This window comes from Trifolium pratense, linkage group LG2 (assembly GCF_020283565.1).
Source record: "Trifolium pratense cultivar HEN17-A07 linkage group LG2, ARS_RC_1.1, whole genome shotgun sequence".
NCBI lineage: Eukaryota > Viridiplantae > Streptophyta > Magnoliopsida > Fabales > Fabaceae > Trifolium > Trifolium pratense.
Window position 1 is genome coordinate 32612897 of NC_060060.1, and position 16794 is coordinate 32629690.

Here is a 16794-nt window from a genome sequence, read left to right on the forward strand (position 1 = left end):
AGTGTACTCAATATTGTTTATATATATTATTGCCCATCGATTTTAATTTTTTCAATTCATTGTTGTTTTCTTTCTTTCTTATACATTATGAATCTATGATCGATTTTAATTTTTTCAATTTATTGTTGTTTTTCTTTCTTTCTTTCTTTCTTATATATTATGAATCTATGATCCATTCATAATTTTTTTCCCTGTATCTCCAAATCAAAGGAAGGGATGTACTTGTTTTTTTTTCACGTTAATTATCATTCAACTGGTTTAGTCATTGGTGTGGCAACCTTAATTTTTTTTTTTCATTCACTTCTTTTTCTTTTTCACCAAGAATGAAAGTTTTTTTCAATATTAAAAATTCATAAAGTCAGTTGAAATCTTAAAAATCTGTATTATAAAATCCATTAAAGTCTTTTAAAATCCAAATTGGAAAATCCTGATTGTAAAAAAGTATTTTAAAAAGTCTTAAAAGTCTATACAATCCTATAAAATCTTTTAAAATCTTCAAGATTTTTTTTGTTAAAATTGTCCGTCAAAATCCTAATCCAATACACCCCCCTAAAATGTCTCTCAAAATCCATTCCAAACAAGAATCCATCAAAATCGGTAGACTTTTGAATACCAATGGACATTTTAAAAGTATGAACAAATCTCAATTGAATACCAACGGATTTTATTGCCCTGACAAAAAAATCTTATTTGTCTTGATTGAATACCACAAGATTTATTTAACTTTTTTAAAAGTCTTGATCGAATACCTCAAGATTTTTTTGTCATAAAAAAGTCTTTTAAAATCCCATGAAATCTCAATCCAATACACCCCCTAAGTGAATTTGAGTTAACGTAATCAAAACCACAACTACTAATACAATACAAGTTGTTGAAATAAAATTAGAGTTTCTAATAACATACTTCTAATAATTCTTAAATAAACTTGTCTTTGATACCTTATACTAAAATGCCCTACTGTGTATAGATGTGTCAACCTTTCATTTTTAATTCTTTAAAACTTTCTTCTTTTTTCTTTTTTTTTTTTTGGTAAAGACTTTCTTTTTATTACCTCAAACAGAAAAAAGTTTCTTTTCATGTAGGGATAAAAAATTCATTGATGTAACACTTAGGTAGCACTTTCACCGATTATCGAAACTTACTATCATATTTATATTTATAAATTTTGACATTAATCTATATGGCATCAAGATATGGCATCAATTTTAGAGTTTTTTTTAGTACAGAGTTTTTGTAAAATTTAACATGAATGATGTATATATAAGTTTTTAATCTAAACGGTGAATTTTATAAAATTTGTATTTATTAAAATATTATTGAACGGTGTAACATTTAAATAATGTTACACCAGTGTAATTTAGTTCATCTCCTTTTATAAATTTAAGATACATAGTGATTTTTTTTTTTGTTATTTAGACATGTGATTAGACTCACACACTTTAAGCTTATAAAAAAAAAAACTCTCACACACTTTAAATGTAGCTAAATTAAAAATCTCACAGGATTTGAGATCCAACTAAGCTAAGCTTGCAGTTGCAGGACCGTTGTTAAGGTTAAAATAAATAAATAAATAAATAAATAAAATATTTTAGAAAGTTAATGCTTTTATAGGGAAGAAAAGTAAATGTAAATGTTGTACAACGCCTGTTACACAATAATATGCATAAAATATAAAAATGCATAGTATGTAGCAAAAACAAAAGACTTTACCAAACTAGAATTACATTATAACAAATATGAGACAAAACCATGTTTGATTTTGTCAATCCATTGCATACAACAAGAATCAATCAGTTTGACTTTCTCTTTTTAAATAGCATTACAAGGAGAATAAATAAATAAATAAATACTAAAAAAACCAAGAATTTATATAAGTATAACAATAACAATGAACCTAAAAAATTAGCAAAGTCGTGCTCATGGTTGTGCACGCAAAGCAGCTGCTGCTGACGGTTGTTATTACAGTCTTTTTTGCAAGAGCAGGAACTCAGCAGCTATTATCTCTGCCAAACTGCCCAACAAAGTGTGGCTCTGTCACCATTCCCTTCCCATTTGGAACCACCAAGGACTGTTCCTTGGACAGCACCTTTCTCATCAATTGCAACAAAACATCTTCAACGCATGTACCTTTCTTGCCGCAGAGTAATCAAAGTGTCCTAAACATCTCACTCGATGGTGAACTGCGCGTTGCATGGCCAGTAGCAAGTGATTGTTATGCTGAAAAGAGCGAACAGGTGAACGAGACATATTGGGATATCAACATGACACATTTTTCTGTCTCGTCAACTCGAAACAAGTTTGTCGCAGTTGGATGTGACACGCTTGCATTACTAGCAACATATGATTCTGAAGGGAAAAACTACAGCACAGGATGTATGGCTTTGTGCAATAGGCTAAATGATATTGTGGCCAATGAATCTTGCTCCGGCACTGGTTGTTGCAAGGTTTCAATACCCCAAGATCATGTGTTGACAAATGTAACCTATGGTACTCTAGGTGTATTCAACAATCACTCAGCAGTACATGATTTCAATCCATGTGGTTATGCTTTTTTGGTTGAAAATGGAGCCTACAGTTTCACATCCACAGACCTCCTCAAGTTGGAGAAGGAGGAGTTTCCGGTGTTGTTGGATTGGGCAGTAGGGAACCAAACGTGCCAGCAAGCTCAAAAGGATCTTTCAAATTATGCCTGTAAGGACAACAAAAGTACATGTTACGATGCAACCGAGAGATCTGGTTACCTTTGCAGATGCTTCAATGGATATTGGGGAAATCCTTACCTGATTCATGGTTGCCAAGGTATTCTATATTTCTTATCTCTTGTTTGGATTAGATTTTTAAGACATTTTTATGATGCTTCTAGAGGGACATACATAGTATGCTTACATGATCCATACATTATATTATCCATATATAGTATTACTGTCAAAGGTTTTAATGAAATATCGATTGGTTTAGTATACGAAAAGGACAATTTTTGGGGGTCAAACGTGTTTGGATGCTATACAGCTGCAATATAGTACTGCAGTTGTAGGGACTGTTAGATTTAGAGAGAAAACTCTATATCTAACAGTCTCTACAACTGCAGCCGTAGAGGATCCCAAGTCCGTGTCAAACTCAAATGGACAACTATATGTGTCATGTAGAAAGATAGAAACAATTATGTGACTTTTAAATTGTGAGTCTTATGATCACAAGTTGAATTTGGTTTTGTATTTTTGTCATTTTAGGGTCTGTTTGGGATGGGAATTTAATTTTCTCTCTTTAATTTTTGTTTTCTGTAACTTCTTTAATAAAGTTATTTGAAAAGAAACCACCCATTTCCATCCCTGAAATGCGATAATGGGAAGTTTGTATTTTTATTGAACAAATACATGTTGGCAAGTTAGACGCCTACTTCTAACGAAGAAAATAGGCTAGCTGATTTCTTCTAATCAATTACAAATGAGCTAATATCTTAATTATTGTTTAGACTTTTTCCACGTCTACTTTAAGCATATGACATAAAGAGTAGGTAAAATTCTAACGATACGGTTAAATGACATAAAATTTTAACCTTGTTTAACTTCTTTACAAGTTGAGGCATACCACAACTATCTGCTAGACTGCTGTATACCTATATGAATAACAAATGGATAAATATATGTATCGAGTACGTATAAGTCAAAAGATTGAATACAACTGTGCACAGGATTTTTCTTACAGGACAACCGCAAAAATTATTTTTTTCGGCAACAAGAGCATCCTTTATACTCCGGTTCATTAGAATATCCTACTATTATGAAACAAGAGAAACCATATTTCAGTATAACACATTGACCTGCACGCTATTCAAGCAATTAGCATATGTGTCTTTATTTGCAATGTGTCCTTCCATATTGCATGAACATGGAAAAAAATTCAACTAAATATCTAATAGGATATATGCAAAGGATAACGGAACGCTATGGTATTGGCTTTGATCTTGTTCTTTTACTCACTGTGGATTCATTTTTGCTTTATTTCTCGTGAAATTTGTTAAATATGCTTGGATCTCATCCCCAAAAGCTAGCTCAAAGGGTGAGGTTGCCCTCACATATTTATACACTTCACATCCCGGGAACCTAAGCAATGTGGGACTTCAAACAATCTCCAACAACACATTCAACACCCACCCTCATGCCTAGCGTGGTCTTGGGTCAAATGCCCACATTGCAATCCTTAACCCGGCTCTGATACCATGTTAATGTTGAGGATCCATAGAAAGAGAAAGCATAAAGTGGCTAGGGTTTCATTAGGAACAACCAAAAAGTCTTAGAGTACAAAACAATAGAAAGGTATAAATACTAGAGTATAAAAGACTAAACTACCCTTAATATAATATATTATTTATATATTATGTAACAAAATTGTCCATTGTGAAAACAGAAATTGAAACTGACATATTATCTTTTAGATATTAATGAATGCACGGAGTCCAATGACTGTGTTGAGGGGGCAACATGCATCAATCTTCCAGGAAGCTACCAGTGTTTATGTCCGGTTGGATACGAGGGAAATGGGAAGATGAATGGAACAAAATGCAGCTCAAAATCAAGTACCAAATCAAGGAAAGAGATCATATTGATTATTGCATTGAGTAAGTACAACAAATTTATTATCACGGAAAATTGTTAAAACCTGAAAGGTGTTTCTATTGAAATCAACATTATTAATCCATGTTATAAATTGAAGTTCACATACCCAAGGTATTCATTCAAGACCAGAACAGTGGCATTTTGAGATTTTGACTAATGTCATTATACCATAAATTGACTTGAAACATCAATAAGATAGGCAGGGCAGAAACAAAAATATAATGTTTCCATTTATTTATGTTCAGGTGTCAGCATAAGCCTCGTAACACTACTGGTTGGAAGCTTTTATGCATATTTGGCAATGAAGAAAAGAAAGCACATTAAACTTAAAGAACAATTCTTTCAACAAAACGGCGGCTTACTGTTACAACAACAACTAGTGAGACATGGAGGGTCAAATGAAACAGCTAAAGTCTTCACTGTTGAGGAACTAAATGAAGCAACCGACAACTTCGATGAAGGCAAGATCCTAGGCCAAGGTGGTCAGGGAACAGTTTACAAAGGAGTTTTACAAGATAAAAGAATTGTAGCAATAAAGAAGTCCAAAATCAGTGATCCAAAACAGATTGAGCCGTTCATCAATGAAGTGATCGTGCTTTCCCAAATCAACCATAGAAATGTGGTAAAGCTCTTGGGTTGTTGTTTAGAGACAGAAGTTCCCTTGCTTGTGTATGAATTCATTTCCAATGGAACTGTTCATGAGCATCTTCATGATCAAAATCAATCTTTAAAGCTCACATGGAAAACAAGATTGAGAATAGCAAAAGAAACTGCTGGAGTCTTGGCATACTTGCATTCCGCAGCATCTTCACCAATCATACACAGAGATGTGAAATCTACAAATATACTCCTAGATGACAATCTCACCGCAAAGGTTTCTGATTTCGGAGCTTCTAGGATTGTTCCTCTTGATCATAGTCAAATAAAAACCCTAGTGCAGGGGACATGGGGGTACCTTGACCCGGAATATTTCCATACAAGCAAATTAACAGAAAAGAGTGACGTTTATAGCTTTGGGGTTGTACTAGCAGAGCTACTGACAGGAAAGAAAGCACTATCTTTTAGCAGGCCGGAGCTAGATAGAAACCTTGCAGTGTATTTTGTTTCTTCGATGAAAGAGGGTCGATTACATCATATTTTGGACAGAAATATAGATGAGGCGAATAATGAGCAACTAAAGGAAGTTGCCCATATTGCAGAAAGATGTTTAAGAGTGAAGGGTGAGAAAAGACCAACCATGAAAGAAGTGGCAATGGAATTAGAGGCAATATTAGTTTTTGAAGAGCATCCTTGGGGAAGTGGCAATTTGTGTTCAGAAGAGACTGATAACTTGTTCAGAGCAGCAACATCGGTTATCAGTGTTGAAAATGGTGGCAATAATTCTCCAAACTCATAGCATAAACCTTGCATAGACTTCACTCTGATACCACATGTTACTAAAATGCCTTTATATTTAGATGTGTCACAATTTGATTTTTTACTCTTCAAAACTTTCTTTTCATGTGTAGGGATAAAATTGCACTGACTTAACATTTTCTTCTCTATATAAGTTCTTATAAATATATGAATATTTTTCATATGTCATTGAAATACGTCAAAATTAACTTCTTTAAGTGTTTTATTAATTAATTATAATACTTATACTTCTTAAATATATAAATTGTTGAGTAGTGTAATACTAACTAAACGTTCCATTTCAAAATATAAATGCCAACTAAAATGTTACACCAATGTAATCCGAAACCGTCGAATTGAAACTTCTTTTTATTTGTTCTCATTACTGTTGAAATTTTGAAATTAATCTGTATAGCATAAAGATGAGTCAAAATTAAAGCCAACCGTGAATATATTATTATTATTATTATTATTATTATTATTATTATTATTATTATTTTAATAAACCATTCAACAGATACATCTGTAAGAATAGTTATATGTTTAAATAAATAATAAATAAATTAGACAATGTTGTACAGCCTATTAGACACATGTATACAAGAAATATACTGTAATTGTAAAAAAGAAATGTGTACACATATATGTAAGCTAAAACAAAGACTTTATCAACAACAGAAAGGTTACTATATTATTATCATGACCATAAGGACCATAAGATCATTTAAAATACAATATATTATTATGTATTCACATTTGAAATCATGACAAGTCAACAGTTTCTTTTTATAAATTATAACAAATATTAGACAAAACTGTTTTTGATTTTGTCAATCCATTGCATATAAGAAGAATCAATCATTTTGACTTTTCTTCTTTTAAATAGCATTACAAGGAGAAGAAATAAATACTAAAAAATCCAAATATTTGTATAAGTATTATCATGTACCTGAAAAATTAGGGAAGTCATGCCCATGGTTGTGTACTCAAAACAGCTGCTGATGGTGGTTATTACAGTCTTTTTGGTAAAAGCAGCAACTCAGCAGCTACTATCTCTGCCAAACTGTCCAACAAAGTGTGGCTCTGTCACGATTCCCTTCCCATTTGGAACCACCAAGGATTGTTCCTTGGACAACACTTTTCTCATCAATTGCAACAAAACATCTTCAACTTCAACCTCCACACATGTACCTTCCTTGCCACAGAATAATCAAAGTGTATTAAACATCTCACTGGACGGTGAACTGCACGTTGCATGGCCAGTAGCCAGTGATTGCTATGCTGAAAAGAGCGAACCTGTGAACCAAACATATTGGGGTATCAACATGACGCATTTTCCCATCTCATCGACTCGAAACAAGTTAATTGCAGTTGGTTGTGACACGGTTGCATTCCTCGCAACATTTGATTCTGGGGGAAACAACTACAGCACAGGATGTGTGGCTTTGTGTAGCAGGCTTAGTGATATAATGGCCAATGAATCTTGCACCGGCACTGGTTGTTGTGAGATTTCAATACCCAAAGGTCATGTGTTCACAAAATTATCCTATTCTTCTGGTGGTTTATTCAACAATCACTCAGCTGTACATGACTTCAATCCATGTGGTTATGCTTTTTTGGTTGAAAATGGAGCCTACAGCTTCGAATCCACAGACCTTCTCAAGTTGGAGAAGGAGGAGTTTCCAGTGTTGTTGAACTGGGCAGTAGGGAACCTAACATGCCAGCAAGCTCAGAAGGATCTTTCAAATTATGCCTGTAAGGACAACACAAGTACATGTTACGATGCAACCGAGAGACCTGGTTACCTTTGCAGATGCTTTCATGGATATCAGGGAAATCCTTACCTCATTCATGGTTGCCAAGGTAATGTGTGTGTATATTTCTTATCTGTTAATTAGATTATATTTTTGAGATATTTGTATGAATCTTCTCAACGTGGATATATATAGGGTGTCGTCAATGACTTTGATGAGAAATGACAAATAGAAACAATTATGTAAATTTGTTAGCTAAAGACATGGATGAGTCTTGTGATCATAAGTTCATCTCTGCACTTAGATATGACTGGGTAAAAATTACTTACAGTTGATAGAGTGTGAAAGGGATTGAGGATTCTTGTTGTTTCTCAACATCAGTGAAGCAAAGGACCACATAAATTCTATGGTATATTGGCTTTAATCTTGTTCTTCTCCTCATAGTGGATTCATTATTGCTTTCTTTCTCGTGAATTAAGTCTTATGACCCAACCACATATTTCTTGGCGTTATTCTTCTTCGTTTTCCCTTTTTTAGCCGACTCGTGTTTGCTAGTTTATATTTATAGTTTTGTTTGGATTGTTGTATTTTGTGTGTCGGTTTTGTTGTTTTCATTTGAATGCAGGTTATTGACAATCCATAACAGTAACTATCGTTCTTATCAAACTCAATCATCCATTACGAAAACAGAAACCAAAACTAACAAATTATCCTTTAGATATTAATGAATGCATTGAGTACAATGACTGTGTTGAGGGGGCAACGTGCATCAATCTTCCTGGAAGCTACCATTGTTTATGTCCAGCGGAATATGAGGGAAACGGGAAGATGAATGGAACAAGATGCAGTCCAAAATCGAACACCAAATCAAGGAAAGAGATCATATTGATCATTGCATTGAGTAAGTACAAAACACCAGTTTCATTGGCAACCAACAATATTAAAACATGTTATAAATTGTTCTGAATTTACACTGATATGCCCAAGGTATTCCTACGAGACTAGAACGGTGGCATTTTGACTAATTTCATTGATAACTTGAAACATCAACAAACTAAGCAGAGCAGAAAGAAAATTATCATGTTTCCATTTATGACCAGGTCTCAGCATAAGCCTCGTTGCACTACTGGTTGGAAGCTTTTATGCTTATTTGGTAATGAAGAAAAGGAAGCTCATTAAACTTAAAGAACAATTTTTTCAACAAAATGGTGGCTTACACTTGCAACAACAACTAGTGAGGCATGGAGGGTCAACTGAAACAGCTAGAGTCTTCACTGTTGAGGAGCTAAACAAAGCAACCAACTACTTCGACGAAAGAAAGATCCTAGGCCAAGGTGGTCAGGGAACAGTTTACAAAGGAGTTTTACAAGATAAAAGAATTGTAGCAATAAAGAAGTCCAAAATCAGTGACCCAAACCAAATTGAGCCGTTCATCAATGAAGTGATAGTGCTTTCCCAAATCAACCATAGAAATGTGGTAAAGCTCTTGGGTTGTTGTTTAGAAACAGAAGTTCCCTTGCTTGTTTATGAATTCATTCCCAATGGAACAGTTCATGATCATCTTCATGGTCAAAACCAAACTTTAAAGCTTACATGGAAAACAAGACTAAGAATAGCAAAAGAAACTGCTGGAGTCCTAGCATACTTGCATTCTACTGCTTCTACACCAATCATACATAGAGATGTGAAATCTACAAATATACTTCTAGATCGCAATCTCACCGCAAAGGTTTCTGACTTTGGAGCTTCTAGGATTGTTCCTCTTGATCACAGTCAGATAACCACTCTAGTGCAGGGAACATTGGGGTATCTTGACCCAGAATATTTCCACACAAGCCACTTAACAGAGAAGAGTGACGTCTATAGCTTTGGGGTTGTCCTCGCAGAGCTACTTACGGGAAAGCAGGCACTGTCTTTTAACAGGCCAGAGGAAGATAGAAACCTTGCAGTGTACTTTGTTTCTTCAATGAAAGAGGGTTGGTTACATCATATTTTGGACACAAATATAGATGAGGCGAATATTGAGCAACTAAAGGAAGTAGCCCATATTGCAGAAAGGTGTTTAAGGGTGAATAGTGACGAAAGACCTACCATGAAAGAAGTGGCAATGGAACTAGAGGGAATATTAGTGATTGAAGAGCACAGTTGGGGAAGTGGCAATTTATCTTCAGAAGAGACTGATAACTTGCTAAGAACAGTGCCGTCCATCAACGGTGAAGACGGAGTCTATGGAAGTGGCAGTAATTGTTCTGACTCATATAGCACGAACCAGATGTCGATGTCAACGATTGGTGGAAGATGATTAGAATTGATATTAATACTCAGGATTTGATTTTAATCTATCTTCATTGTAACGGTGTAAATACAGTGTATGTTGTATTTCCTCTACTGTATTGGACATGACATTCATATCTCTATCACTATCGGTTCAAAATTTTCTTATTGTTTCTCTTACAGTCTTCCTCCAACTTAATATTGCGAAAAAGACTTTGCGGCTGATTTCTTATCTTAATCTAATAATATTTATAAATCCAATGATCTGACATATGAGTTTAGTTTTTCTTAGGATTGAAAGTTCTTACAATTCAGATTTCTAGAGCTGTGAACCTAATCCAAGCACAAGACATCTGAGTTACATGTATTAAATTTTCATAAGAATTTATGTTATGACTACTATAAAATACACTTATTTTACTACTTAATTCACTTTTGTTAGGATTTATATGTGATGCACACATGAATATGAACCCCAGAAACAATGCAAAACTTTTTACAATACCAATACTTCCATTAAAACACAGAATTGTACACGATAAATTGAGTTAACCAATGTGTTCAAATTTATCCTGCCACAAGTTAGAATGAATCTTTGGCATAATATAATAGAAACGTAAATAAGAAAAGAGCAAAATAAAAGTAAGACACACATATCAGTACATGTTTAATTTCCTAGACATAACCATTGATTAACATAAATTATGCACTTAGAAGTAAACACACAGAGATGCTATATATGGCATTACTGCATTGAATTCACAAATCTCACTTACATATCAGCACTTCAATTTCAAACAAAACTTGAATAACAAAACATAGATCGAATTGAAGGCACAGATAAAAGAGAACCAACTAACCAAAGCAAGCTTCCTGTGAGATGAAAATGATCTCCTACATTCATAAACATCCACTGTTGTCCTCTGCATGAACCTTTATAAATAAAAAAACAATATGTGTGCACGATTTTAGGATTTACCCTAGGAGTTTATATAAATTATTAAAAAAACTAAGTTTAGTTATCATGTTTAAATAAATAAAAAATAGTTTAGAAGACTTTATCAACAAAATAAAATATGCACATACATGTCAGCAAAAACAATGACTTTATCAACAACAGAGACATACTAATACTATATATCATATTAGAGACATATTTTTTTAATTTTTAATAATAAAGCGATTGCAATCTCCATGAGATGTATGCTTTAGTAATTAGAGCTTGACTTTGTAACCTAAAGGATAGTGTTCAAATTCCCTATAGTTGTAAATTTGTAATTCGTGACACTTTAGTTAATGATAAATTTCCTAATCCCCAATTTTTTTGTTTCAAAATATCTTTAACAATATTGTTTAAGTTTTAAAGGTAGAATGGGTCAGTAAAGAAGACACGGTTTTATTTAATCTGCTAGCTTCTGACCATGTTTAATTAATTTCATTTTCATAACATAGGGTTTCTTTTGACATATTCTTTTTTTGGTTACATCTTTTAGAATTGGGAGTTGGACCTAACTCAACCTTACAAAACCGGCTTGTAAGCTGAAGATTGTCTCTACTTTATAAACCTATATTCAGGCAATCTCACATCCGAAGTGGGACTTCTTAACAAAAACATAATTAACACCATTGCAAGAAGATTCAGTCATTTTGACCTTTTTTCTTTTTAAATAGTATTACAAGGAGAACAAATAAAATCTAAAAAACAATCAAAGGATTTGTACAATGATGAACCTGAAAAACTAGCAAATCCATGCTCATGGATTTGCACTCAAAACACCTGCTGTTTCTGGTGGTTGTTACGGTCTTTTTATCAAAAGTAGCATCTCAGTCACTATCTCTGCCTAACTGCCCAACAAAGTGTGGCTCTGTCACCATTCCATTCCCATTTGGAACCACCAAGGGTTGTTCCTTGGACAACACCTTTCTCATCAATTGCAACAAAACATCTACATCTTCAACCTCAACACATGTACCCTACTTGCCACATAGTAAGAGAATTGTCTTAAACATCTCACTCGACGGCGAACTGCATGTTGCATGGCCAGTAGCCAGAGATTGCTACGCTGAAAACAGCAAACTTGTGAACCAAACATATGGGACTGTCAACACAGCACATTTCCACATCTCGTCAACTCGAAACAAATTCATCGCAGTTGGCTGTGACACGTCTGGAGGACTCGTAGCATATGATTCTGGGGGAAACAACTACACCGCAGCATGTGTGGCTCTGTGCAACAGGCTTAATGATATTGTGGCCCATGAATCTTGCTCTGGCACTGGTTGTTGCGAGATTCCAATACCCCAAGGTCATGTGTTAATGAAAGTAATATATCTTTCTTTAGGCGTATTCAACAATCACTCGGCAGTGCATGACTTCAATCCATGTGGTTATGCTTTTTTGGTTGAAAATGGAGCCTACAAGTTCAAATCCACAGACCTCCTCAAGTTGGAGAAGGAGGAGTTTCCTGTGATGTTCGACTGGGCAGTAGGGAACCAAACGTGCCAGGAAGCTCGGAAGAATCTTTCAAATTATGCCTGTAAGGACAATAAAAGTACATGTTACAACTCAACTGAGAGATCTGGTTACCTTTGCAGATGCTTTCATGGATATCGGGGAAATCCTTACCTCATTCATGGTTGCCAAGGTATTATATATATAATATATACTATATTTCTTATCTCTTATTTGGATCATATTTTGAGAAATTTGCATGATTCTTTTCAAGGGACATAATATGATTTTATTGGTGAACAGAAAGAAAGAAAGAAAAAAAAAAGTGACTTCATTGATCCATACATTATATTATCTATATGCAGTGCTATCGTCAACGGTTTTAAGAAATAAGGATGGGTTTAGTATACAAAAATGACAATTTTGGGGTGTCAAACGGGAAATTGTATCCTGTAGAAAGATAGAAACAATTATGTGACTTTTAAATTAGTTGGCCAAAAACATGGGTGAATCTTATGATCATATGTTCATCTCTGAACATAGATATGGCAGAATCAAAATTACTTATAGCTATCATCATTTTAATTTTTCTATATTGTCGTGTACAAATTTTCAATTCCTGGCTAAATGGGATTTATTTATAATTCTACATAATAAATTAAACTATTCAAGTGTCTCAAAAAAAAATTACAAGCATATATGCTATAGTGTATTTAGATTTACAGTCTGATACAATTTTGTTACTTTCTGTTACATCTTTTACTGGACATTACTTATTGAACTAATTCAATTGGAATATAAATAGCATAAGGTATTTCTATGTGAAAAATCTAACAATCTAAGGAATATAGATGTCAGACATATTCAAGTAACTCTCTACATTGTGAAAGGGAAAATTAGAGAGATTTAGAGTTCAATGGAAAGTGTGAAAAAGAGAGTGTGAATGGGCTTGATGGTTGTTGTTGTTTCTCCACATTGGTGAATCAAAGGACCAAAGAAATTCTATCGGCTTTGATCTTGTTCTTCTCCTCATAGAGGATTCATTTATGCTCCCTCTCCCGTGGATTAAGTCTTATGACTGAGCCACATATTTCTTGGCGTTATTCTTCATCATTCTCTCTTCTTTAATCGCTTTAGATTTTGCTTTTTCTTTTTTTTTTTTTGGTATTGTTTGGTTTATTATATTTGTGTGTTGGTTTTGTTGTTTTCATTTGATTGCAGATTATTGGTAATCCATAGCAGTAACTGTTGTTCATATAAAACTCCACTGTCCATTGTGAAAACAGAAATTGAAACTGACAAATTATCTTTTAGATATTAATGAATGCAAGGAGTCCAATGACTGTGTTGAGGGGGCAACATGCATCAATCTTCCTGGAAGCTACCATTGTTTATGTCCAGCGGAATATGAGGGCAACGGGAAGATGAATGGAACAAGATGCAGCCCAAAATCAAACACCAAATCAAGGAAAGAGATCATATTGATAATTGGATTGAGTAAGTACAAAACATTCTATTATTGATTCAATCATAACATGAAAATGCCATCCAATTTTATTATCACAGAGAAAATTGTTAAGCCTTGAAATGTGTTACATTGGAAATCAAATTATTAATCCATGTTATAAATTGTTGTTCCGAATTTAAACTCGTTTTACCCAAGGTATTCCTTCAAGACCAGAACATGTGGTATTTTAAGATTTTGAATAATGTTGTTGATAACATAAATTGACTTGAAACATCGACAAGCTAGGAGAGCAGAAAAAAAATGATTATGTTTCCATTTGTTTATGACCAGGTGTCAGTGCAAGCCTTGTAGCACTAGTGGTAGGAAGCTTTTATGCATATTTGGCATTGAAGAAAAGAAAGCTCATTAAACTTAAAGAACAATATTTTCAACGAAATGGTGGCTTACTGTTACAACAAAAGATTGTGAGGCATGGAGGGTCAACTGAAACAGCTAAAGTCTTCACTGTTGAGGAGCTAAATGAAGCAACCAACAATTTTGACGAAGGCAAAATCCTAGGCCAAGGTGGTCAAGGAACAGTTTACAAAGGAGTTTTACAAGATAAAAGAATTGTAGCAATAAAGAAGTCCAAAATCGGTGACCCAAAACAGATTGAGCCGTTCATCAATGAAGTGATCGTGCTTTCTCAAATCAACCATAGAAATGTAGTAAAGCTTTTAGGTTGTTGTTTAGAGACAGAAGTTCCCTTACTTGTTTATGAATTCATTTCAAACGGTACTGTTTATGAGCATCTTCATGATCAAAACCAAACTTTAAAGCTTACATGGAAAACAAGATTGAGAATAGCAAAAGAAACTGCTGGAGTCCTCGCATACTTGCATTCTGCTGCATCTACTCCAATCATACATAGAGATGTGAAATCTACCAATATTCTCCTAGATCACAATCTCACTGCAAAGGTTTCTGACTTTGGAGCTTCTAGGATTCTTCCTCTTGACCATAGTCAGATAACCACCCTAGTGCAGGGTACATTGGGGTATCTTGACCCAGAATATTTCCACACAAGCCAGTTAACAGAGAAGAGTGACGTCTATAGCTTTGGGGTTGTCCTAGCAGAGCTACTGACGGGAAAGAAGGCACTGTCTTTTAGCAGGCCAGAGGAAGATAGGAACCTTGCATTGTACTTTGTTTCTTCAATGAAAGAGGGTCGGTTACATCATATTTTGGACACAAATATAGATGAGGCGAATATTGAGCAACTAAAGGAAGTTGCCTTTATTGCAGAAAGATGTTTAAGGTTGAAGGGTGAGGAAAGACCCACAATGAAAGAAGTGGCAATGGAATTAGAGGGAATATTAGTTTTTGAAGAGCACCGTTGGGGCAGTGGCAATTTGTTTTCAGAAGAGACTGATAACTTGCTAAGAGCAGCGTCGTCATTTATCAATGTTGAAAACGGCGTTTATGGAAGTGGCACTAATTGTTCTGACTCATATAGCATAAACCAGATGTCAATGTCAACGTTTGGTGGAAGATAATTGATTGATATTCATACTCATTATTAGATGTTAATCTATCTTCAGTATAACAGCGTTGCAGTGTATGTTGTATATCCTCTCCTGAATTGGACATGACTATCAGTTCAACTTTTTCTTATTGTTTCTATTATTTGTTCTCTTCCAATCTTCCTCCAACTTAATATTGCGAAAAAGCCTTTGCGGCAGATTTCTTATCTTAATCTAATGATATTTATATATTCAATGATCTGACATATAAGTTTAGTTTTGCTTAGCATTAAAGGTTCTTACAATTCAGATTTCTGGTGCTATGAAGCTAATACAAGTACAAGACATCTGAGTCAGATATATTAAATTTTCATAAGGATTTTATTTTTTTGGTTAAGTAGCCTAGTGGCTAGGAATTCCACTCTTAAGGTGAATAAGTAGAATGTCTGGGTTTCGAAACTCGGCTCCCTACATATATATAATACGGTGCTCCTACCAACTGAGCTAAGCTCTTCGGACTACTATAAATATACTTCTTTTACTAAGTAATCACTTTCCTTAGAGTTTATATGTGATGCAAACATGAATATGAATCCAAAAAACAATGCAAAAATTTCCACAATCTCAGTTACATATCAGCACTTCACATTCAAACAAAACTATGATTATTATTATCCTAAACAGATAAACTCATATTGAATTGAAGGCACAGAGAAAAGAGAATCAACTAACCATAGTAAGGTTCATGGAAGATGAAGATGATCCCTCTTCAAAATTAACCACTGTTGTCTTCTGCAATATGCATGATAAAGTGAACCAATAATAGAAAAGAGAGAAGATGAATCTGAAAGCGAAGGAACGGAGACGTTTGAGACTGGGATGATTATGAGTGCAGCAGAAAAAACTTTTACCTCAATTTCTCACTCTAAAATTTCGGCCGTTAGATTTGTCAAAAATAAATATTCAGCAGTTAGATGAAAAATAATTAAAAAAATAAAATAAAACATGATTAAGTCAACTTAAAATACTGAAATTAAACATATGGTTAGTTGGTCCAGAGGTGGTGATTGACACTGGCTTGATAGGAAGGAGCACGGTTTGATCCCTCACAACTACGATCAGGAGGGAGTTGTAACACTTGATGTCAAACCTGACTTTGGAACCAGATTAACCGGTCCAGTGGCCGGATATGAAAACCAAAAAAGGAACTACTAAAATTCACACATACAACCATGAGGTTTGAATTTTTTTTAAATAGCCTAGTGGCTAGAAAATTATACCCTTAATAAAGTGATAAGTGAGGTGTCTGGGTTCGAATCTCAACCCCTACATA

The 16794-nt window shown here is 34.3% G+C and overlaps 2 protein-coding genes and 1 long non-coding RNA gene across 5 annotated transcripts; 2 read left to right on the plus strand and 1 right to left on the minus strand.

Annotated features, from left to right (window-relative positions):
* Positions 1 to 1705: 1705 nt before the first annotated feature.
* On the minus strand, positions 1706 to 16375 carry LOC123910561. Of its 3 annotated transcripts, XR_006810233.1 has the most exons (6): positions 16194 to 16375; positions 10900 to 12574; positions 6961 to 7764; positions 3704 to 3775; positions 3557 to 3616; positions 1706 to 2689 (listed from the first exon to the last, which is right to left on the minus strand). It is a non-coding gene; the product is annotated as an uncharacterized LOC123910561 (long non-coding RNA). The 3 variants fall into 3 exon arrangements; XR_006810232.1 differs by lacking the exon at positions 3704 to 3775; XR_006810231.1 differs by lacking the exons at positions 3557 to 3616; positions 3704 to 3775 and having other exon boundaries at positions 6961 to 10972; positions 11771 to 12574.
* LOC123910560 (putative wall-associated receptor kinase-like 16) lies at positions 1911 to 6424 on the plus strand. The gene is made up of 3 exons (XM_045961713.1): positions 1911 to 2799; positions 4436 to 4618; positions 4862 to 6424. Exons 1-3 carry the CDS (start codon positions 1920 to 1922, stop codon positions 6010 to 6012), a joined length of 2214 nt encoding a protein of 737 aa, XP_045817669.1. The 5' UTR covers positions 1911 to 1919; the 3' UTR covers positions 6013 to 6424.
* On the plus strand, positions 11735 to 15687 carry LOC123910559 (wall-associated receptor kinase 3-like). Its single transcript, XM_045961712.1, has 3 exons — positions 11735 to 12684; positions 13806 to 13988; positions 14290 to 15687. The coding sequence occupies exons 1-3, from the start codon at positions 11790 to 11792 to the stop codon at positions 15492 to 15494; spliced, it is 2283 nt and encodes a 760-aa protein (XP_045817668.1). The 5' UTR covers positions 11735 to 11789; the 3' UTR covers positions 15495 to 15687.
* Positions 16376 to 16794: the final 419 nt, after the last annotated feature.

What these genes read in the sequence shown, in the direction of transcription:
- LOC123910560 (XM_045961713.1), top strand. Translation starts at nt 1,920, where the DNA reads ATGGTTGTGCACGCAAAGCAGCTGCTGCTGACGGTTGTTATTACAGTC. An exon ending in CCTGATTCATGGTTGCCAAG is followed by an intron (nt 2,800 to 4,435) that starts GTATTCTATATT and finishes ATTATCTTTTAG; the next exon opens with ATATTAATGAATGCACGGAG. An exon ending in CATATTGATTATTGCATTGA is followed by an intron (nt 4,619 to 4,861) that starts GTAAGTACAACA and finishes ATTTATGTTCAG; the next exon opens with GTGTCAGCATAAGCCTCGTA.
- LOC123910559 (XM_045961712.1), top strand. Translation starts at nt 11,790, where the DNA reads ATGCTCATGGATTTGCACTCAAAACACCTGCTGTTTCTGGTGGTTGTT. An exon ending in CCTCATTCATGGTTGCCAAG is followed by an intron (nt 12,685 to 13,805) that starts GTATTATATATA and finishes ATTATCTTTTAG; the next exon opens with ATATTAATGAATGCAAGGAG. An exon ending in CATATTGATAATTGGATTGA is followed by an intron (nt 13,989 to 14,289) that starts GTAAGTACAAAA and finishes GTTTATGACCAG; the next exon opens with GTGTCAGTGCAAGCCTTGTA.